General features: G+C 29.5%; 3 protein-coding genes across 9 annotated transcripts; all 3 read right to left on the reverse strand.

The window, feature by feature from the left end:
- Positions 1-1666: 1666 nt before the first annotated feature.
- On the reverse strand, positions 1667-2262 carry LOC145184273 (EKC/KEOPS complex subunit TPRKB-like). Its single transcript, XM_080059900.2, has one exon. It carries the CDS (start codon positions 2217-2219, stop codon positions 1683-1685), a length of 537 nt encoding a protein of 178 aa, XP_079916026.2. The 5' UTR covers positions 2220-2262; the 3' UTR covers positions 1667-1682.
- A 231-nt stretch (positions 2263-2493) lies between these two features.
- On the reverse strand, positions 2494-5126 carry LOC145184633 (GPN-loop GTPase 3-like). 2 transcript variants are annotated; one of them, XM_090094468.1, is made up of 3 exons: positions 4899-5126; positions 4370-4702; positions 2494-3160 (listed from the first exon to the last, which is right to left on the reverse strand). In XM_090094468.1, exons 2-3 carry the CDS (start codon positions 4650-4652, stop codon positions 2622-2624), a joined length of 822 nt encoding a protein of 273 aa, XP_089950594.1. In that variant the 5' UTR covers positions 4653-4702; positions 4899-5126; the 3' UTR covers positions 2494-2621. The 2 variants fall into 2 exon arrangements, with proteins under 2 accessions (XP_089950594.1, XP_089950593.1); XM_090094467.1 differs by having other exon boundaries at positions 4816-5125.
- Positions 5127-7460: 2334 nt separating this feature from the next.
- On the reverse strand, positions 7461-18219 carry LOC145184821 (uncharacterized). Of its 6 annotated transcripts, none has more exons than XM_090093185.1 (11): positions 17912-18219; positions 14929-15131; positions 14729-14776; positions 12549-12742; positions 11905-12120; positions 11133-11445; positions 9972-10191; positions 9248-9395; positions 8891-8956; positions 7735-8212; positions 7461-7482 (listed from the first exon to the last, which is right to left on the reverse strand). In XM_090093185.1, the coding sequence occupies exons 1-11, from the start codon at positions 18049-18051 to the stop codon at positions 7478-7480; spliced, it is 2031 nt and encodes a 676-aa protein (XP_089949311.1). In that variant the 5' UTR covers positions 18052-18219; the 3' UTR covers positions 7461-7477. The 6 variants fall into 6 exon arrangements, 4 of the variants coding, with proteins under 4 accessions (XP_089949311.1, XP_089949312.1, XP_089949310.1 ...); XM_090093186.1 differs by lacking the exon at positions 17912-18219 and adding an exon at positions 15228-17438; XR_016454154.1 differs by lacking the exon at positions 17912-18219 and adding an exon at positions 15228-17438 and having other exon boundaries at positions 7466-7482; positions 7624-8212.
- Between the last annotated feature and the right edge of the window lie 4484 nt (positions 18220-22703).

Below are 22703 nucleotides of genomic sequence, written 5' to 3' on the forward strand. Positions count from 1 at the left end.
AATACCTTTTTTTTAAAAAAAATACAACAACTTCTTAGTAGAATTTATTTACTTTAAAATTTATTCGCTATGACATATTCGCAATAAAAATCAATTCTGCAAGATCAACGTTTGAAAATCAGTCCAATCAAATTCAAAAAAATATTTACAGCGTAAAATCTCTGGTTGATATTTTAATCTTCTTCACAAGCATCATAATCATAGTAACACTCTAATTCTAATATTCGGAAGAATTCAACAGACAACACTCAAAACAAATTTAATCACAAAGTAAAACCGTTTTCTTTCAAACATAAACGAGTTTAACTGCTCTACTTCTGATGAAATGACCGAGAGGATTACTTGGGCGTAGTAATACCGAAATGATCTAAATCACGCTATTGTGAAAATTTTGATTTTTTACTGTTCTTCTCTTTTTTCGTTATGTGTAAGCGTCCTTAATTTAATTACATGTTTATGTAAAACAATTAAAATTCAGTTTTTGATCTTTTAATCATAGGCCAAAGTAAAGGCTGGATTTATCAACATTTCAACTATTTATTTTAAAGTTGACCGTTAAATAAATGCAAGAGTCATTTGTCACACTTTAAGTGCCAGATCAGAAAGGGATAGAAAATTTTAAACTCTTAAAAAACTTTTCACCTGAAATAATATTGATTTGATTGATTAGAAGAATACACCAGTAGTGATTAGAGTATTCTTCCAATACAAATATCGGTTCAAAACCACAACTTCTCACTAAAACTGAAGTCACTGATCTGGAAACGTTAATTGCTAATGGTGACGTCCAGGCGTCTATTTTCCTAAATATCCTTGTTACGCTCGGTCTGTTAAACAATGCGTCGTTAGTCACAAATACAACGGCTGCAATTTTTAGTGCAAAATCGAGAGATGGGTTAATTTGCGTTAGACCAGCATCCCTTCAATAGAAAAGCTAATTAATTCGCGTTAGACCAGCAAACTTCAATAGAAAAGCTAATTATCGTCCACAATAATGTTACATTTTTTTATATCTTTGTAATAGATAAAAACCATTTACATGACCTTTATTTTAACCAAATTTAGCGATTTTTTAGATCTTTTTGAATATTGATAAGGGACTTCAAAACTAACATTTTTCTATATTATTCTTTTACAACTCGGAGATTATACTGGATATTTTTTCTTTATTAGAATTTATTCTAAAAAACTAATTACGAACAATCCACCCTAGTCTTTTATTCGCTTTGTATTTAACTCAAGGGTATAATTTATTTGAAAAAAAAAAAAAAAAAAAATTCCGTTTTATTTAATATCGCAGGCCACGTTTTCCTTAATTTGGAAACAACTTGTACAACAAGGATGTCAAGTTTAAAAAAAAATTTTAAGAAATGATAAATTAATAACTGCATGCTAAAACAATTGCTTGCAAGATTTTTATTTTTTTGGAAAAACAGGAAGTTTTAAAAGGTTTGTTTTATTAATTCTTTAAATGAAGTTTGACATCAAAGTTCTATGATTTGTATTGTCGTTTAGCTAAACCTTGTTAGCAAAAAAACTAAAAAAATTTCTATGATTTGTATTGTCATTTAGTTGAACCTTGTTAACAAAAAAACTCAAAAAAAGTTTAATGATGATATCCCTAAAAACTCTGGGAATCATTAAGTTTTAATCCTGTCATAAATTCTAAAAAATTGTCATGTCTAGACATCTTTTGAGGCAATTCGCATAACAATAGCATTTACAAAATTACTAGCTAATAGCTCTTCTTCAGATATCTTGTAATGTTTCTTTATACTTTCAAAATTACACAAATTTGGTAAATCTGAGATAGGAATAAAATTTCCTTTAACTTCATTTAAAATTTCATTGAATTTTTCTTGCTCCTCTCTTTTACTTATTCTCACAAAAAGAAGTGTGTTGTCTTGATCACTTGCTCCAAAATATTTAAAAGAATCTTTGATACTATTTGAAGGTGATAAGTTCAGCATTATTTCTGTGTGAATATTTCGTGTTTTCATAGAAGATTTTAGGTAACAGTGAACTGATTTATTGCAAGAAAGCAAAACAGGGAATATATCTGGTATAAGAGAAGTGCTTAGTAATGCACAGTCGAACTCACCCTTGATACATTTCTCACGCAAATATTGAGTGTTAATGACATTGGTGGACAAACCAGCTTGAATAAAATAATCTGGGTAGAGATCAATATTGTATGTTTTCTTGAACTCGTTAATCATATTATACTGAAAATAAATTCAACAAACTATCAGTAAATATAATAAATATAATATAACATAATAAATATAATAAAAATTTACAAAATAAATATAATATGATAAATATGATATAATAAATATAATATAAGAAATATATGATAAATAAAATAAATGTAATATAGGAAATGATATTGATAAATATAATATAACAAATATAATAAATATGTAAATATAATTTAATTTTAACTGGATATAAAGTCTTATGCAAGTGAAGACAGGTAACACAATTACAATCTTGAGTGACAAATATAACTAAAAATAATTTAAGTGTATAATTTACAGCTGATGTATGAAATCAACAGATCAGTTGGACAAAGAAAACTCTTAAACAAAAAATACAGTTTATATATTATATGCACAGTACTAAGCTCCGAAGCCAGAATCACCATCTTCTTCATCTTGAGGCATCCTAGGCTCTAAATCTTCTCCATATTGAATTGCATTGTCAATATAAACTAATATATCATTTACAGAGTCCTCTTCTTTAATGTTCATTGGAACAAAACTCACTAAGCTATAGTCATCTATTAGGGAAGCAATCGCTTTATTTAACTTTTTGAACTTTTTTGGTAATTTAGAATTTAAATCATGAAGAAGTAAGCCAGCATCAGGGTTCAAATAATTTTCAACAATAGACTGACTTTCTTTGTCAAGAAGGTCCATTTTTGACATTATGTTAACATGAGGTATTTCTAATTGAATCATTGCACTTAATGCTGCCATAACACCAGAAAAGAACTTTGAAGCATCAACAAGAAACTGAGCATCAACAATAAATACACCGCATACACGGAAGTCATGCTGTTGCAAGGATAAGACAAGCTGTCTCATAATGGGTATATGAGTATAGAGTTCAATTTGACCAGGGCAGTCAAAGATAAAGTAATCATCTTCCCCTTCACCTGAAAGAATAAAGTTGACACTTAGAAAACAAAAGTACAATTAAAGCTAAATCTATAAAATCTTTTATTATCTGAATGTAAAACAATAACATAAAACCATTGGCTCTAAACACAAAGATTTAAAAAAATAAATAAATAAAATAAAAAACATCAAATAAGATGAGGCTTCGTTACAGCATTATCTGTAGCAAAACTTTTAAATCTAGTGTTCAATGTATAATTTATTTGTTGGGTATTTCCATGTGAAAGCATTCAAAGTCTCAAATTTTGCTTACTTTATATTTCTTTGTATTAAAATATTATTATTATTACTTATGTACATAACAAGAAATTTAAGTTTGCAAAAGTAACCAAACATGTGAAATCCTGCTTTCATGTAAAAAGCATTTGCAAGAAGTTGCAGAAACTATACACATAGTTGTGAAAACAACAACTGCTTGTGAAAACCAAACCAACATACTATGATTTCAACTGATAAAAGTAAACATCTTTACAGATTTACACTTTTAATGATAGAAATATTTAAAGTTGAATCATTCAACAAGTTACCACTTTTATAAACCTATTTAAACTATTGAAATATGTTCCAAACAAACAAGTGAGCAAGACTTTATGTGCACGTGAATTTAATGAAATTAAAATTGATTATTTTAACGCAATAATTAATAAATTTTAATCTTTGAAGTTTTAGGCAATATGTTGAAATTAATAATGGCTCTTTGTTTAGTTTGTACCTATAATGAATTGATAAGTGTGAAATATATTTTATTTGTGATAAATTAGGTTACTTTTGACATGGTTTATTTCATTTTTGATAAAGACCATTCTCCATCCTTTTTTTTCTTTTTTTTTTTTTTTTTTCTTTCTATCTAAACTATTAAGGAAAATTTCCAAAAAAAAAAAATTAGCTATATTGGCATTTTCTGTTTTGGTCAGTGAATTTTTGTAAAAGGTTTCTTTTTATATGGAAATATAAGTAGTTTCATTTAATTACTTGTCCCAAAATCTACAAAACTAATAATTCTCAACCATCTTTTGCACACTGAACAGCAACCAGAGACAAAAAATTTACATAAAAAATGGCAGACTTTTGTTACAAAAAGTTGATTCGAGCAAAATTAAAATTTCATATTTTAGAACTGAACCAAAATTTGAGACTTTTGAAAATATATAATTGTTTTGTAAATATTGTACATGTGATGTGTATACCTAGCTGTTCATTTAGCCAATCTAAATTTTGCATCAAATACTCCATACAAAAAACCAATCCACCATTTGGTCCCAATCTTAAATCTTCTGCTTCCATGACATCATTTACATCTACTAATTCTCTTATATCGGCATACACAGGATATGAAAAGTTTTCGGCTGCAGGGTCCAAATTGATAACATTTACCTCACGCTTTAATGTCTCACAATGTTCATGTATATATTTACAATAAGTTGACTTCCCTGAGCCAGCTGGCCCCATTACTAACTGTGCATATCTCATTTTTAGCAGAAAAAAAGACCCTGAGTTACTATGCTTTAAGGATGTAATATCTAAACATAAATTTTTAAAAAAAAATCAACAGCATACAGAATATTTAAATCTAAACATTTAATTTTATAATTTTATTTTTAAACAAACATTATTCAAGTGTGCACTTATATACCGTAGTTAGAGAACTTCAACTCTACAAGTTGTTTTTTTTATTACTGTAAGCTAATTTTAACTTTAAAGTTTAAGGCAACTGACGTGTTATAGTAGAGATTCATTTTAAACATGATGTCCAGAAGGTATAGTAACTTTCTTTTTGAAATTACTGAGACGCGTGGGTAGAGAGATGGGGGGCGTGCTAAGTAGCTCGGTTCGTGGAAATTTAGTAGTATGAAACCGTATACTGGTCAACAGCGTGCGTTTTATGTCACCCTATTACCTGAACCATAGACATATTAAGCTTGGTTTCCAATAGTTGTAGAAATGTCGTACAAAAATCGTGCAACGTTCGTTTGATTTGTTGTGCGGTAAATTGTTGTACAACGTAATGTTTCCATCAGATTGAATTAGCGCAAAAATCTTTAAAAAAAAAAACAGTGTAAGCAAACAAAAAATGGCCGTTATAAAAAAAAATCTCACTCTAAATTATCGACTTTTTCTTAAACTTTTAATTTTAAGACTCCGAAAAAGCGTAAAGAAAAGAAAGCATATGTTTTGGGTCAGAGAACTATCTAAAATTCGCGTTAAGCAAGGTGCGTTATGTTATTTGGTGCAAGAAATGATGCTATTTGATAGGGAACGTTTTTATCGATACTTAAGAATGTCTCCTGACAGACTTGAACACCTTTTCTCATTAATCGGATCTTGCGATCACTGGGACAATACTTCTTCGTTAATTGAAAAAATATTGTCCCAGTGGAGAGTCTCTATATCCATCGCAAAGATTAATTATTACAATTCGATACCTGGCTACAGTAGAATTACAACAAACTCAGTCCTTTTATTTTCAAATTGGGAGAGCTACAGTTTGTAATATAATCGAAGAAACTTGTTGTGCTATACGGGAAGTTCTCAAAAAAATATTTCTAAGAGCCCCAAATGACATAAAAGAATGGCAAAACATCATTAAAGAGTTTAATCAGATTTAGAACTTTCCACAATACATAAGAGCTATTGATGGAAAACATGTACGCATTGAGGCTCCTGCAAAATCAGGTTCTTCTTTTTACAACTACAAAGGATTTTACAGAATGTGTAGTTTTTCACATAAGTTGGTTTAACAAAATAATAAGCTAGAATGTAATATTTACATTTTTCATTCACATTAATAGGTTAAACAGAGAGGCTTGATTGTATCATCTTTATCTGAAAACTCTAATTTGATAAGAAGTGCTTGTATTTGAACTTTAGCCGAGGCTTTGGAAAAGTGTTTTAATAGCTTTAGCTGTGGAATTAATGGTTTCATAAATAATCTTCATACTGCTCTTCTTCAGTCAGATTTTCAATATTGGAGTAAATCATTTCTAATGCTTTCACTAAAGTTTTGTCAAGTAAATCATCAGAATCTAATATTTTTCTATTTCTTTTAGTTATGTTATTAGTATGAATTGTCAATTCACTTGACTCTACTTGCACACAAGAATTAACATAATCGTTTTTTTCAGTCACATCTTCAAATAAATGATTATTTAGCTCCTTGTTCAATGAATGATGAATATTTTCAACTTGCTCACAAACCACCTCAACGTTTTCCTCCAAATTCGTTGTTTCTAATCTAGAATCATAAGGTGAACAAATATTTGATGTTGTTTTACGACGATCTATAAAAGTATTTAGCCAATCGAGTTGAAGAAACTGAGGTGGAACTGAATTTCTTCCAGAACCTGATGGGATATTTCATTTTGATTTCAGCCACCTTTCATAACTACTTCGAATGCTTTTATACTTTTCTTCCGCTTGATTAGCAGAGAAGTTTGACAGACAATCAATTTCTTCCCATGCATTTTTCTTTTTCCAATTGTCTTTAAATTCCTTATCAAACTTGTCATACAAAACTGGAAACTTTTGAACTTCGTTTATAAAATCTGCATTAAAGATTTTTTCTAACACACAAGATGGAGCCGTCGCCATGCTTTATAAATCATGGTGTTGTGAATAACGTCTTCAAGATTCAATTTGCGTGTGTGTAGGTGTTAATGTATGTTGGTGCTAATGTGTGTAGGTATTAATGTATGTAGTTGTTAATGTATGTATGGTCTTAATGTGTTCAATGTGTTAAAATAAGGCGGTTGTACTACTGTGTAAAAGGGGAGTGGAGTTTGTAAATTGTATGATTCGCAGTCAGATGGGAAAAATATTGTCAAGTTCATAAAGAAAGTAATGACTCGTTAGTGTCTCAAGGGAGGTTAAAATAATTCCTCACAATGGCGATATTTTGTAAACTTTATTGTTGTACGACAGTTATTGTGTGGTTTCCATTAAAAAAATAAGCTGCGCGTTTTGCACAAAAAACAAAATACTGTGGCAGAAATAGATTTTTTTCAAAACTCACAACTGCAGTTGTACAACATAAAATTTGTTGTACAACCGACGTTAAGTTGTGCAACTTACACTAGAAAATGTTTCCATTATAAAACAAAGTTGTTGTGCAACTTTTGTACGACATTCCTACAACTATTGGAAACCAAGCTTTATAGGTCCATGTTTATACGTTCGCACTATTCAATATCCACAACATAGGTCAATTAAACTCAAGAAATTTAATTTTAAGCCGCAGTTAAAAAATTTAGATTTTTGTGAATATTTATAAAAAAGGAATTATTAATGATGCCTGTCGTTTATTCTAAAAAAAAAATAATGTTACATTTTTATGTTACAAACTTATATATATATATATATATATATATATATATATATATATATATATATATATATATATATATATATATATAAAAGATTAAAAAAATAATGACATATTTCGTACCAGCGAAACGTCAAAGTAATTGGAAATCAAATTAAAAGATTCCATAATTTCACTAATAGGAAACAATAAATTGTGCAACTCTTCTTGCACGCCACGAATGTTCTTTCTCACCCAATAATAGCGCACGACGCCGAAATACAACTGGACTTGAACTGTTATCAACATCCTCAGTTGACGTTAACAATATGCAATCAGAGTCACTTTCACTGTCATACTTCTTGTTCGATATTGATTCCATTTTTTCTTGGCAAATGCTCTCAGCTTTTATCAAAGACATATCTTCTGCGTTTTGAAAATAAAGATTCTGTATTTGTACATGATTGGGCTGAATTTCATCATAACAGTTTGCGTTAGACAGAGATGGGCAGTCAGATACATAATTTTGAATGAAGTCCGAAGTACTTGACTTCAAAAAGGTGGGAAATAACAGCTGTATCTGCTGAAAAGACATTAAACTGTTTACCGTTGGAGTGTTTGGCCTCTGAGTTTTTTTGTAAAAACTAGACTTAAACTTTCTACGCATGCTGTCAAGGAGATCTTTAGAAGAGCGTTTACGTGCTATGCTGTTCTTCACGTTTAATACATCATTCTAAAAAAAAGAAACTACTGTAAATATTGCAATTTTTTTTCTAACCCATTTAATTATGCAGTAGCACAAATCTTTCGCCTTTTCTCTTTAATACCCGTCTACTCTAATCATTACAAAAGCCTGCTTAGATAAAAGCTTGATCAAAATGAATTACTACACAAAAAAAAGTTGTCCTCAGCCAGCCATTTGGTAAAACATCACTTTTGCAACATTTTTAGTTCATCCAACCATTATTATCATGTAATGGTTTAGAAGTAACGGTTTATGAGTTGGCACTAAAATCCCTATCATCAGCTATAAATTATTCTTAAACTTTTATTACATTATCAAAAACCTATAATTCAATTCTTTTGATTCCAACCAGCCTTACTTGAATATTTGGATAAGTTGTAACTTTTAGGATAAATTTAGATAAGTTGTACCTTTTCATTAAGTCTAAATAACCCAATTGAAATAATCTTCGATATACCGGTCATAGTAAACCTTTTGACAATTTTTTTAAATAAACAGGCTTTGAAGATTTATAAAAGTACATATCACATAACACCAAACTCACACTCCCTTACAAATAAGGAGTTGTTTCTTTAGTCAAAATGGCAAAATGATCTCCAAATTAAAAGTATTTCGTTTGTTAGAATTTCTTATTTATTCTTTCAAAGTATTAACATATAAAAATACCATGTTTTCTTCCATTTCAAAAGTGTTTGAAATAATTCCTATTGGTTCTGACTGTTCCTTGATAACCTAAAGAAGTTTATTAAACATAACAAAACTCATAAATTCCTTATTATAGAACTGAGTTATTAAAACAACTTTTTTTCACTTAAATAGAATGAGCACAATACAGAATGAAATAGCAAAGAAACATAAATATATTAAGAAATAGGCCTGAATTATTTGTAATTGATAATCTACAAATACAACAGATTATCTTAAAATAAACTAAAGACTTACTAATATGAAACAAAAAAATGTTAAAAAGATAATAAAAACCACCCACACATACATATTTGAAAGCAGAGTTGTTACACTAACCTCAAAGGGATTTTTAGAATCACAGCTTTTAGACATAAAACATTTTAGGTTTTCAGACTCTAAGCTTAGAGACTTTTTAGTTTCATTGAGTTCTTTGACTGTTTGTTCCAGTGTATTTCTAACTTCATTTAGCTCGTTTGTAACTTGTCTACATATTAGAGAAAGCGAAATAAAGCTTGTATAAAACCTTAAATAAATTTAAGTACTTCATTTAACTTTACGCAAACGAAAAACCATTAACAATTAAAGTAAATTCTAAAAATAGTACACAAAAGCAACAAAAGGAGAAAATTTGGATCTGTGAATTGCTAAAGCATTTCTTTTCACATAACTGCAAGAACAGCATAGTTAAAAATTTCGAATGAAGAACTGAACAAAAGATTTTAGATGAACTTGAAATCTTTGTATTAAAACTACTCTACTTTTTGTTGCAGAATTTTAAAACTAGTTTAAAAGAAATGTTAATTTTTAACATAAAAACTTTTTGTCATAAAAAAAAGATATAAAGTTTGCATAAAACATTAATAGTTTAGTGACTTGCTGACAATATTAGAAATAGTAAATAAAATATAAACCAACTTATAAATACACTGTACTTATCAAAATGTAAACAATAGATGTGTGAGTATATAATAAACATTATAAATAGTTAAAAAAATATTATAAATAAAAAAGATAAATTTGGGATTAGGAAATTAAATAGTTAAAGGCAGGTGCCACCAACCTGTATTGTTCCTCCAGAGAATTATTTATATTAACTTGCTTCTGAAGTCCTTCCTCAACTTTTTGTTTAGATTCTACCATGGCATTATATAACTTAGTTTTTTCCTCCAACAATCTATCGCTATCAATCTTTTGTGCAACTTGAATGTCTTGATACAACTTGATATCCTTTTCTAATCTAGCTTTCACTTCTTCTAAACATTTTTGTTTCCACTCCAGTTCTAAGATAAATAGTATTTTTTATTTTCAATGAAAATATACCTAAGAACTTGAATTTATACTGATTCAAATAAAAATAAATTTATAGCATAAACAATTGGCCATACATAAATGACTTCACCAAATAAACTTTGAATTATTTAAGAAACACTCCCCCCTAACTCCTGGATTCTAAGTAAGGTAAAAAAACTTTTTGTGTTAAGGGTGAGGGTGAGGCAAAATTTCCAATTCCAGCACCTTCTGTTTTCTCTTTGCCACATGTAGTCTGGTGCTTTTAAAACAGAAAGACTTCCTATCAATTAAGTGACTTTGTCCCATATTTTAGCAGTGATTTATGGGACATTGAAGCTGAGCACAGGAAGCCAGCAGAGTAATTATTTGCCTATTTCTCATCATCTCATCTGGCTCACCAAAAACACAAAGGAATCACTCCTAATCTGGCTCACCAAACACACCAAAAAATCTTTTTTCTTGTATCATAAAAGCAGTTATGTGCAAATGGTAAAAGCAGCTATTACAAAAGCAGCTAATGGCTGCATCTGTCTAAGTTTTCCTTTTTCCCATTGTTTGCAGTTAGTTGACATTGATGGTTCTTGAGCACCTAGCTTCTCTTGCCTTATACAGCTTCATCAAAAGTTTTAGAAATACCTATACTTAGAATTAATGCATCCAATGAAAACTAAGGAATATTCTAAAATGAGCATAGAATTCATTTAAACTGAAATGCATTTTTTTAATGCTGGATCAAATTTTGGCAGCATCAATTTTGGCATCAAATTTTGAAAAACAAGGACAACATATCAAATGTTTTAATTAAACCTAACTCTGGGTGCTTGAACTAAGTAACAGATTTGTTAGTTTTTAAATTTGTATTTGACTAACCCTCAAAACTACTCTCTATTAGGATGTCATTTATGTAATACCTACAAATGTTTCAACAAACCTTTGCACTGAGATTTGGATTCCTCATAATTTACATTCATATTTTCAAAGGCACAACTAATCTGTTTGTTATAAGCTTTTAACTCTGAATTTTCTTTCATGAGCATTTTGTATTTTGTGTTCAACAAGTCACTAAATTTTAAAAACTCTTGATTTTCTTCCTTTAATACTCCACATTCTTCTGCACTTCTCTGCAACTGGATTTGCATCTCTTTAAGCTCCTCTGATGAGGATGAAGTTATATTGAAGCTTTGTTCACTGAACTTTCTTGTAAGTTTTCGATGCAAATTGAACTTCAGCTTTAGATCATCAGCCTTAAAGATTAACCCACTAAAATTAGTGCTCAATTAATTACTTTCATTTAAAAGAAACAAAGAGTATGAATATAAAACAAACTAGAAAAAATAAATACTCATACAAAAATTGTCTGTACTAAAAAATCTAAAAACCAGCATAATTTAGAGTAATTTTTTTTTTTTTTTTAAAGTTAAATTATGTGACTAGTCCTGATAAAAACAACTTGACAGGATATCAGGAAAATTAGTAATATGTACTTTAGGTTATATATCATATTTTTAAATCATACTTCTTCTTACAAAGAGTAAAAAACTAGACAATAAACTTAATATATCTTTGAATCAAAAAGATATGTATACAAACAAAACTGCAGTTTGTATACAAGAAATGGCATGATGTGTAACAACAGCATAAGTAATTCCTTAAATCTAAAAAAGTAAATTTCTTAAATTTTTAACTTATAATTTGGATTTTACCGATTTTTTCATTGACTTATTCTCCTCCTTCAAAAGGTGACACTGTTGATTTTTTTCATCTATTTCTTCTGTTTGTGCAAGGAGCTTTGATTGCAACGCCATTATCATGTCATTGCACTCGCAAATTCGATGGTAAAACTGAAGTTCTTTTTCTTGCAACTTCACAAGAAAAGAAATTTTGTCCTCGTCATTGTACGGACTCTTCAGTAGAAACTCCTGGAAACAAATTTTTTTTCATAATTTTATAATATTTATGCAATATCAATTAAATTTTAAAGAGATACAGAAATAGAAAACATGTTTTTATTTACGAAATTATTTAATATGCATACTACTTTGATTTAAAAAAAAATTACTGAATCCTTTTTATTCCTTTAAAATGTCTTCAATGATTCATAAGGAATCTGCTAAAAGTTAACTTTCTAACTGTTAAAAAAACTCAAATGACAAAACTAGTACCAAAAAAGGCACCATGTTTAAAACAAAACAGAAAATTACTATGTAGATATAACAATAAAATGCAGCAATAAAAAGCCATTAAACATTAAATTAGTTAAAATTCTCAAATTCTTGTTGCTAGGAGTGATTAAAACATATTTCCAAAAAGACTTAAAAATTTACAACTTCTATGATGATACTTATACCTTAAATTGTTCAATGCACTGCTGAAGCTGATCAATTTTTAGCTGAGCTTCCAAAAGTTTTTTTTCCACTATATTTTTTTCTTCTTGTGATCTATTTAGTTGCATAACCATGTAGTGATAATCCTTAGTTCTTTGCTCAAGCTGATTTGATAACATCGCTCTGTCAGAATCAATATATTCCTTTGCAGGAAGACCTTATTAATTTTAACATGAAAATCTTATTCAAAAAATATATCTATTACTAATAATGATATATGAAAATCTTATTTAAAAGTACATCTATTATTATTAATAACATATATACCATCAAATCTAAGCTTGCTAATGCATAAGAAATAGTCATGAAACTTTATTCTGTATAAATGAACAAACCAAAGTTCAAATTTAGAGATTTATTAAAAGGACATCTAATTTGATAGAAGTGCATTTCGGGTCAATTCTCTCATTTACTCCAGTGAAATTTTTGTGTTTTTATAATTTTTAAAAGCATATTTGAACCTGAATTAAAATATTCTTATTTATTCTTATTCTTCTTATTTTTTTAATAAAAAGCCACTAAAATTTTTTTTTTTTCTTTTTTTGGTTTAAATGTTAAACTCTGAATATTTTCATTAAAATATAATTATTAGCAAATATAGTCAATAATTACTGTTTTCATCGCTGACATCCCTCCTTACAGTATACCCAAACAGCATAAAAGTTGGTACAAAAAAGTATACCAACAATTATGAAGTCCTGCTAGCGGTTTTATACCAATTTGAAAACATATTGATGAAAGATAAATTGTAGTTGTGACTCACTACAAACATTGTGATATATAATTTGTATAATTTAAAAAAAAAAAAAAAAACAAATGAAAGGAACCACTTTTGAGGAAGAAAGCATCATAAAAATGCATCAAGATAATAAAAGTTAATACAAACTACTAAAATTTTCTCAGAAGAGCACTTGAGAGTAGATTTTGTTTTGAGATGCTTTTACAAAGCATCTTAAAACAAAATCTACTCTCAAGTGCTCAACAAATGAACATTGAGTCCAATTTTATTTTTCAGCATAACAATAACCTTAAGTACACTGCAAAAAGTATTAACCAATGGTTTTCAGAAAACATCAAAGAAGTTCTTGAATTGCTGGCTTAATCTCCAGATCTTAATCCATTTGAATGTTTTTGGAATCATTTGGAAATATTTGAGACAAAATAATAGCTACTTGACTATCATTCAAATAGCATAGAATAATATCCAGATTGAGAATATCAGTCTGTCAACTCACAATGACCACAACTACTGCACTACCACAATGACTGCAAACAGTCTCAGTTGGCAGGACACTTGCATCGAATTGGCAAATTGCAATCTCATATTTATTTAGTTGGGATTGTTGTAATGAGAAAGCTTCTTTTATTTAATTTCTTTTTAACTTTGAAGTATACTGTTAACTTTGAAGTATACTGTTAGAAATTGATTGAGGTTTTAAGTTAGCCAGTTGTTAGCACTACTTGCTGATTTTTTTTGGTTTCTTTCTTTTAATTGTTTTTTTTTTCACAACTTCATTTTAACAACTGTAAAAAACATTTAACAGAAAATATGCAACTCATAATGTTACCATCATTTTGATTTATGTAATACATCAAAGAAAAAAGTATTCTTTTAATTTGCCAAACAATCAATTAAATTACATCAAAATCTAGTTGAGAAGCATTTTCTATTAAGAATAGCCTGATAAAATCTTAACATGGAATCCATAGATTTAATCAGGATGCTGATGGGTAGTTCGTTCCAGGTTTTTTGTTTGATGGTTTTTTTTCCTTTAAGCTAATGTTCTAAATAGTCTCAAATGCGTTGGATTGGATTAAGATCTATAGTTTGTGATGGCTACCCCAAGACGTAAATATCGTTTCATTTGAATAATCTTTGCACAGATTTTAGGGTGTATTTTGGGGTTGCCAATGTAATGGATCTGTTACCTTGCAAAGGATCCATTTGATTGACAACTATTTTTATGATAGGTAGTTATACTCTTTACCATAAAAAACTAATTAGTCTCTAACCATAAATTTCAAAAATACAAAGAAAAAAATCATTTTTGTCAAGCTTTGTCTCCTTCCATATTTTACTACATATAATGTTAAAGTGGATATGGATATTAAATATATGCAACTTATAAAAATATATATAAACCTGAAATACAATCCCAGGCTCGTCCTGATGGAATAAGAGGAGCCATAACTAAATAAAAATAAACTTTAGGTAGTTCTCATACATACAACATGCAAATATTCTTATGTAAATAAAACATTTAAAAAAAAAAGTGGAAAAAAAAAAAGAGAGTAGATAAAAGAAGAAAGTAAAACAACTATTGCCACTAAAAAGGAACTAACATGCTGTTGCAGTTTTCCCAGTAAATTTTTTGTAAAGTGCTGGATTATCAAACTCTAGGGCATCAATGAAGTGTTTGATTCCACTTGAGCCCTTTCGCCGAATTACATCAAGAAAGTAAGAAGCCTTTTGCTGTCTTGTAGCACCACTATTTGTAATCTGTTCACAGTCTTCATAATCCAAAACTTTTTTGCTTACCAAGTAGCTTTTTTTTTAAAAAAAAGAAAAAAATCCATTAAATTTCCTAAGTTAATTTAAATGCATATACATGAACATAAGTAAATGTTATTATTCCAATTACCTGATCAACTACTCTTTCTTGAGAATTGGGATTAATGTAGTTTTTCATAGTGAAGATAACTCAGTTTGTAAGGATTTGTTAAGCATAAAATGATTTTTCATTTTATGGATCATGGAAATGGTATTTGGGACATTCACACCAAATGAGCAGAATCATGGAAATGGTCTTTGGGACATTCACACCAAATACATAGATAGGTACATGGCTGTACCTTTGTGAGCATTTGGTGTGAATATCCCAAAGCTGATTTCCATGATCCACAAAAAGGAAACTCTTTTTTTTGCAGACAATTGGTTCTATGAAGAAGTATGCTGACACATTTAATAAAGCAAGCTTGAAGTCTATGTAATCAAGACGACTATATTTTCTTTTATGGTTATATATTTATATATTTAATTAATAGAATTCTCTAGGCCGTAATATCTTAACAGTTGTTATGATATAAGTACAATAACTTACAACTTAAGTACAATAATTAACTGCAATAAAATATAATAATAAGCTACTACAATAGCCTATTAAAAAGAACCTGTTTCCTTTAATCTGAACTGCAATTACTTTTAGGAGTTACCAATAAATTATTTTCTAAACTACAGAAAGTATCCCCCTGAAGTTACTGACAAATGGAAAGAAAGACTTGGACTTGCACAACAAAAAATGTTAATATGCAAATAGCTCATAGAAAAATTAATATGCAAATAGCTCATAGATAATTTGTCGAACCATGTAATCATATTTACTAAAATCCAAGCATTCATTTGGGGGTTGTATTTTTTGTCACTTAAACCCTCCAGTCAGAAGAGATAGCATTTATTTATTGCTAATTTACGTGCCTGTTCCAAATTATTTAGGATTGCTGTTTTTTGTTTTAACATAATTAGATTTTAACATAATTCTTGATGCGTATTTTACATTCAAGGGTTCTGAAGCAGAACAAAGAAGTCTGGCCGACAAAAAACAAAAAAAAAAAAAAAAGGGAAGACAAGTTGCACGTTCCTTTATCAAAAGTTGATCCAAGATTGAATGCTGCCTCTCTAAATGCTGATTTGAAAACCAAATGTAGTGTAAACTGTACTATTTCAACCATAAAATGTCATTTGAATGTAACAATTTTGATGATATCCGGCAAAGAAACCTTCGAACTTCAAATCCCCGATTCGTTAAGAATTTAATCGCTCTAAATAACTAAATTGATCATTGAGTGCCGAACCTTAGCTATAACATAAAGGGTTTGATGGAGAAATAGGGAATTCGCATTTACAACTCAAGTGAATAGCGACTGCTATTTTATGGCTATTAGGGAGCTTACAATGTGCGTTCTTCCACAATCACAATGCGTAAAGATTCTATGTTGCAGCATCACGTCGCATATTTTGCATAGCCATCTTGCTAACTTCCTGAAAAGATTTGGTGACTTCAGTGATTCTACTAAGAATAAAAGGTCATAGGAAATATAAGTATGATATCCTGACTCTCTTTTCCTACTCCTGCTGTAAGAACTCCAGCCGTCAAACCATACCCAACTCAATTGTTAGTTACAAGAAGACGCTTTATTCCACTTCCAGTTAGAACTGCTAACTCCTTTATCGGGTCAGGTATTCTCATAACTGCTGTTTTAAACTCTTTTGGGTGCATTTTGGCAAATCTACTTAGTAGCACTCTCATTAAAAAAAAGTCGCCTCTCTTAAACTATCACCTCTTATAATAATATTAAAACAAAGGATGCATTTTAAAACGTTATTTTGATGTGCTTTAAAAACTATCGTGTTTGAGAAGTTAGAAACCACAAATCTCAATTACTTCTGCTGAAATTTTTAAAAAACCACTTTCTCAGGTTCTGCAATTCTATTACTCAATAAACTTAATTAGCCAATTTATTACGTCCTCGATTCACTTTAACTTCATGTAGCTGTTTTAAATACATAACTGTATTACTATTCAGACTAGTTGGCTGCTGGCTCAGTCAGCCTATTGCTAACCATCTCCTAAGCTCTAAGGTGTTCTATTGGTGTACCCAACATAACATTCTGAAAATGAAATGGTTAAATTCTTTCATCAAACTTAGCCTTTCATTTTTCGGAAAATTTAAATCAAAATCCACATAAATTCAATATTCAGTTTGTTTAAGTTCATCTTTTCTTGGCTGATTTGTTCTCCTTAATCTTTAAGTAACTACGAAGTAGCAGTTGCATACGCCCTGAAGAGTAACCGAACTATTTTTTAAAGCAGTTATATTTTTAAAATTTTTGACTGGTTTCAATAAGTTTTGGAACAAAAAGTTTTTAAAACATCTGCCATTACTGCAAAGAGTCTCAAAGAGATTTTTAAACTTTCTGACTTTCAAATTTTTCAAAAAATACTTGAATTAAGTCTAATTGAACTTGAAGATCAGCGTGAACAAAATATTCTTTTAATTGGGTTGGGGCAATTGAGACGATAAAATGTCGGATGAAAACATTACCAACAACTTAAATTTCTTTTTCCTTTATTGAGCAGGTTTAGTTGAAGAATTTTTTTAATACAGACGCATCAGTAGAAACATCAGCGCAATTAAATCCGAGCGCGCATCTGCGCGTTTATGTGCGTATATTTGTATTTAACTTTTTGAAAGAATTACTATCGTTCATGTACTAAATTCTAAGTTGCACTCATTTCATTAATTTAACATGGAGTTGAAACATTACCTTAAAATGAATTGCCTTTGAATATCCAAATTCATCACAGCTTCTAAACGAAGGCTGTCTAATAACTCTTTATAATTTTCATACGATTGTTCATCATTTACTTCAACGGCGTCTTGTCTTTCTAGTGAACAATTTGACATTTTCTGAAAGAGGACAAAAGCAAGTTGCAATCTTCAATGTCAAAGAGAAATGAACCAATTGACTATCATGATATTAATTTTCGAAAGCATAAACGTAATATATCAAATGCATTAGCTCCTATTATGTGACTATGCTGTTTCTTTTTTTTTTTTTTTTTCTTTTCTAGTAGATATACTTTTAATCCCGCAATATAAATACTCGCTGCGTAATCCCTATACTATTAAAATTCCATTCAGTGCTTCGAATCTATTGTAATTTTATTTTTATAACCAATAATAAATAAGAATGACGTCAAAACTGTGAAACTTTGGAAATTTAGTTTCGGTGGGTATTATAGATTTATGCTTATAACTAAGAATTCAAATTAGTTTCATACAACAAAAATGTTGATTTAAGGTGTGGGTTTGGATATCAAACACTATTTCTTGAAAGTAAGGGAAACGAAAGAAATCATATAACTTCCTCGATATAAGCATGTTAGGAAAAAAACTACACGTTTAAAAAAATCAAAAAACAAGTAGCTGTTCAGAGAGCCATGTGTCAGATGTCGGCGTTAAAACACAAAGCGAACATCTGCAATAAAACATATTTGTCTAACACCTGATATAAGAAACATCGGTGGGCACTTAGAAGATGAAGGGTTGAGAAATCTTTACAAAGAGTTTTGAGAATTTAAAAAAAAAAAAAGAGTAAAATTAGAAATTGTTCGGTTTAAATTTATATAAGAAATTTTACGTACATCTTTACATAGATGATCGAAATACTTTGAGTGGATCAAAAGGATTTAAGAGACAAACCTAAACATTGTAATATGTATTAATCCAAAATTGTATAAGTATTGTATAATGACAAAAGTAAAGAATAAAACAAATTTTTCCCGAAGTTAGATGTAAGGGAAAAACTGGGAATGTCAGTTTTTGAAGGTTTTTTTTTATTTGCTAACTCAAACTTAAAGCACAAAAAACAAAAAAAAAACAAGTATTATAAAGTTACCCCAGCTACTTTTCCGCCGTTACTATCAGAAAACCAGGATGCGATATTTACCAAACTCTTTTGTAACTCTTGGATATATAAGCTAAGGTTGTAAAAACTAACTTTTTTTTTTTCGTATTATCAAACATTTCGTAGGTGAAGCGCTAAAACTTACGTCCAATTTAACTCTAAAACTTACGTCCAATTTAAAAGAAAGATAAATAAGTGAGGGTATGTAAACGAATGAAAAAAAAACAAACGATTTTATTACATTCTCAACTCTTATTAATGAGCTAGTTATGTAACATGTATCAACGAAGTTTTTTAAGTATTTTAGTGTAAAAAATTTTGTTTTCTCAAATACTTTGAAAATGAAGAAATGAAAGAAATGTCAACTTTAAAACGAATATTGACACAAGACAAAAAATTTGGTTCATTTGAGTTTAAATTAGCATACAAATAGCTATTGGAGTTAAAAAGTTGTTTAATTGGAAATTCGTTTCCTGTTAGAAAAGCATAATAATTCATTCCGGCCCCAAGGGAACGCACTCAGTGTAATGTTGAAGCTAGTAAAAGTGCCTAATTACTTAAAGGCCGCGTACCCTATTACTATTAGTCTTTATCCGAGTCTCTAGTCTACTTAAAATGGTAAGAATAATTTTATGATCTTTTTCTTTCTAGAGAGTAGTACTGCCAAATAGTCAGCTTGTCTCCCCTCTTTAATAATCTGAGCAAAGGCTCGTTTTAGCATAGTAGTGGACCTAAATGGTGGTGTAGGTCATCATGGTAACAAAATCATGACCCTGACGAAAGGTCACCTTAACCACTTCTTTCTCCCTTACAACCCATCTAGTCGTTCCCTAATCGCTAGCATTAACACATAATTCAGCTGAAACTGCTTAACTTTTTTAAAAAACATATTTAATGCATATATTTGCTGTGTATATATATTTTCACGCATGTATGGTTGGTATAGGATTACTTAAATACAGTCCAGTTCACCACAACCATGTAGTAAAGATAATTTATGAGTAAAATAAATACTTGAATCAATTGTTTATTGTTTATTTGTAAAAACGCGTGAGCCTTTAGTCTGCGTAGCATAGTAGAAAGATTCAATTACTTAATCCACTAAAAATATTAACTTTAGAACGGATATTGACATTTGAAATTTGGCTAGAATTTTGTGAAGGAGCCTAAAAAAAACACCGAGCGGACACTTAATCCTGTTAGAAATGCCAACATTCTAATGAACAGTAAAACTGGATTAGAACTGTCAGACAAATATTGATCATAGGCTAGAACATGGAGAAATAAGCTAGAAATACACCGAACGGAGACTTAATCCAATCAGAAATGTCAATGAAAAGTGGCAATGAACTCTAAAAGGAATATTGAAATAAGGCTAGAAATTGAAGAACTTGACCAGAATATTATTACACCGAGCTGTAACTTCATCCAATGTTAATTTTTATATATTCTTATTATTAGTGTTATTAGTATTAATTATTAAATTATATATATAAAATTGTTGAACCTGGGCTAGAAAATAATTAAGTTTTTTTAAGAGATAACATTTATAACTCAAAGATATTAGGTAATATTATGTGAGGACTTTAGCAAACTAAAGACTCACGTAGATGAAGTAATTAAAGACTCATCTACTTAAGTCTTTAATTACTTCATCTACGTGAGTCTTTAGTTTGCTCTGGACATCCTAGAATGTTTGTACTAATCCAAATCATAGGGCTTATGCTATTTCTTCCCTGAGGGATTCACTGTACAGTCTTGACCAAACAATTCAAAAATATTTGTAAATAAAATGATTTCATCAACTATTTTTTTAAGCATTTCTACAACTTAACAAATCTTAAACCACCTGCTGAACTTGCTTTCAGTCAAAGTTTTTGATGACTTGGCAATATAGTTAATACTTCAAAAATGTAGTGCAACTATGTCCAACAAATGTTTTATAATTGCTTTTCAAATACTTACTACGCAAGATACACGAAAAATTAGTCCTAAGTTGTAAACTTTTGATATTCGCTAGTAAGTTGTTCAGTTCCCCGACTGAAATTTATGAAAAATAATACTTTATGGTGCAATACTACATAATAGTAAAAGTACACTTGCACATTGCTTTGGTATTTGGTATTAAAGATATTTTAATATTTTAGTTTTAGATGTGAGGATTTAAAAAGTATTGGACACATTTGGTTTTTGAAAAAGCTTTCTCTTGTTGCTTCTTACAAAACAGTGCAGTTAACAGCAAGGAAAAAAAACAGTGCAGTTAACAGCAAGGAAAAAAAACAGTGCAGTTAACAGCAAGGAAAAAAAACAGTGCAGTTAACAGCAAGGAAAAAAAACAGTGCAGTTAACAGCAAGGAAAAAAAACAGTGCAGTTAACAGCAAGGAAAAAAAACAGTGCAGTTAACAGCAAGGAAAAAAAACAGTGCAGTTAACAGCAAGGAAAAAAAACAGTGCAGTTAACAGCAAGGAAAAAAAACAGTGCAGTTAACAGCAAGGAAAAAAAACAGTGCAGTTAACAGCAAGGAAAAAAAACAGTGCAGTTAACAGCAAGGAAATTAGATCAGAAGTTGGAAAGAAAGAGTAAAACGGCCTGCATAAACTTTTTCTTGAAACAAATAAGGGAGCACACAGCCACCTAGTTTAATATGATTCTAAAGTAGGAAAAAAAAGTTATAAAAAGTTTATGTGTTCACAAAAAAAATACATAGAAAAATACTAGTAATCCAAAAAATCTTTTAAAAAGCTAAAAAAAAGTTTTTTTTATCATTCAAATTAGTGGGCTCTCACTCAACGTAATACAGGGCAAAGTCTCTGCCAGCCCACTTTACAGCCATCACGTTAGTAAATTTTCCAAAATCGCAGTCGTAAAATTACTTCTTTTACGCCTGAATCGAATAAACTGACTTCAGTAAAAGTAAATATTTCTAAATGTTAAGGTAAAATTCTTCTAAATAGTTTTGAGCATTTTAACGTGGTAAACATTTGGGAGTGTTTTATGGGAAAGCTTTTTTCAAACCAAGAACTTGATGTTGCATTATCGTCAACCATGATTGATAGATGAACATGGGGACAATCTAAAACCGTTTGTATTTCTTAAAATTGTTTCACTTCGAAGTAAAGCTATACGATAAATATATTTCTGTCTATAACTTACATCCAAAATTCTTCGTTTCTATGATTTAATCCAATTTTTAAGTTGTTCATTTGATTGAGGTCAATAACACGGTCTCCTCCCAACCATATTTCAAAACTACTTTAACAATAAGACAATGTGTGAGCATAACCTAAGATTAGTCACTCATAACAACTTAACTATCCCGATAAAACAGATTCTTGGAATACTCTTCCGATTATTCTATATAAAACGGATTTTATCCTTTGGTCCCAGAATTTCTTTTTAAAGTTACTCAACCACCCCTATCTTAAAGGTTACAGTTAACTTCGTTCTTTACCTCTATAACATTTTTCCTTGTGTACATCTTATATCTTTTTTATTTGTGCATATATATGTCTATGTGCATGTATATATGTCTATGTGCATGTATATATGTGAATATCCTCTCTCTTTTAAAAGTCTGTTTTATGTGTTACTAAATAAACTTTTCTGGAGTTCTACTTTTATTATGTGATTAATTTATTTTTAATCTTT

The sequence above is a fragment of the Hydra viridissima genome, unplaced genomic scaffold (assembly GCF_058129835.1).
Source record: "Hydra viridissima isolate aposymbiotic clone 2 unplaced genomic scaffold, HvirCarnegie_v1 scaffold_7, whole genome shotgun sequence".
NCBI classification, from domain to species: Eukaryota; Metazoa; Cnidaria; class Hydrozoa; order Anthoathecata; family Hydridae; genus Hydra; species Hydra viridissima.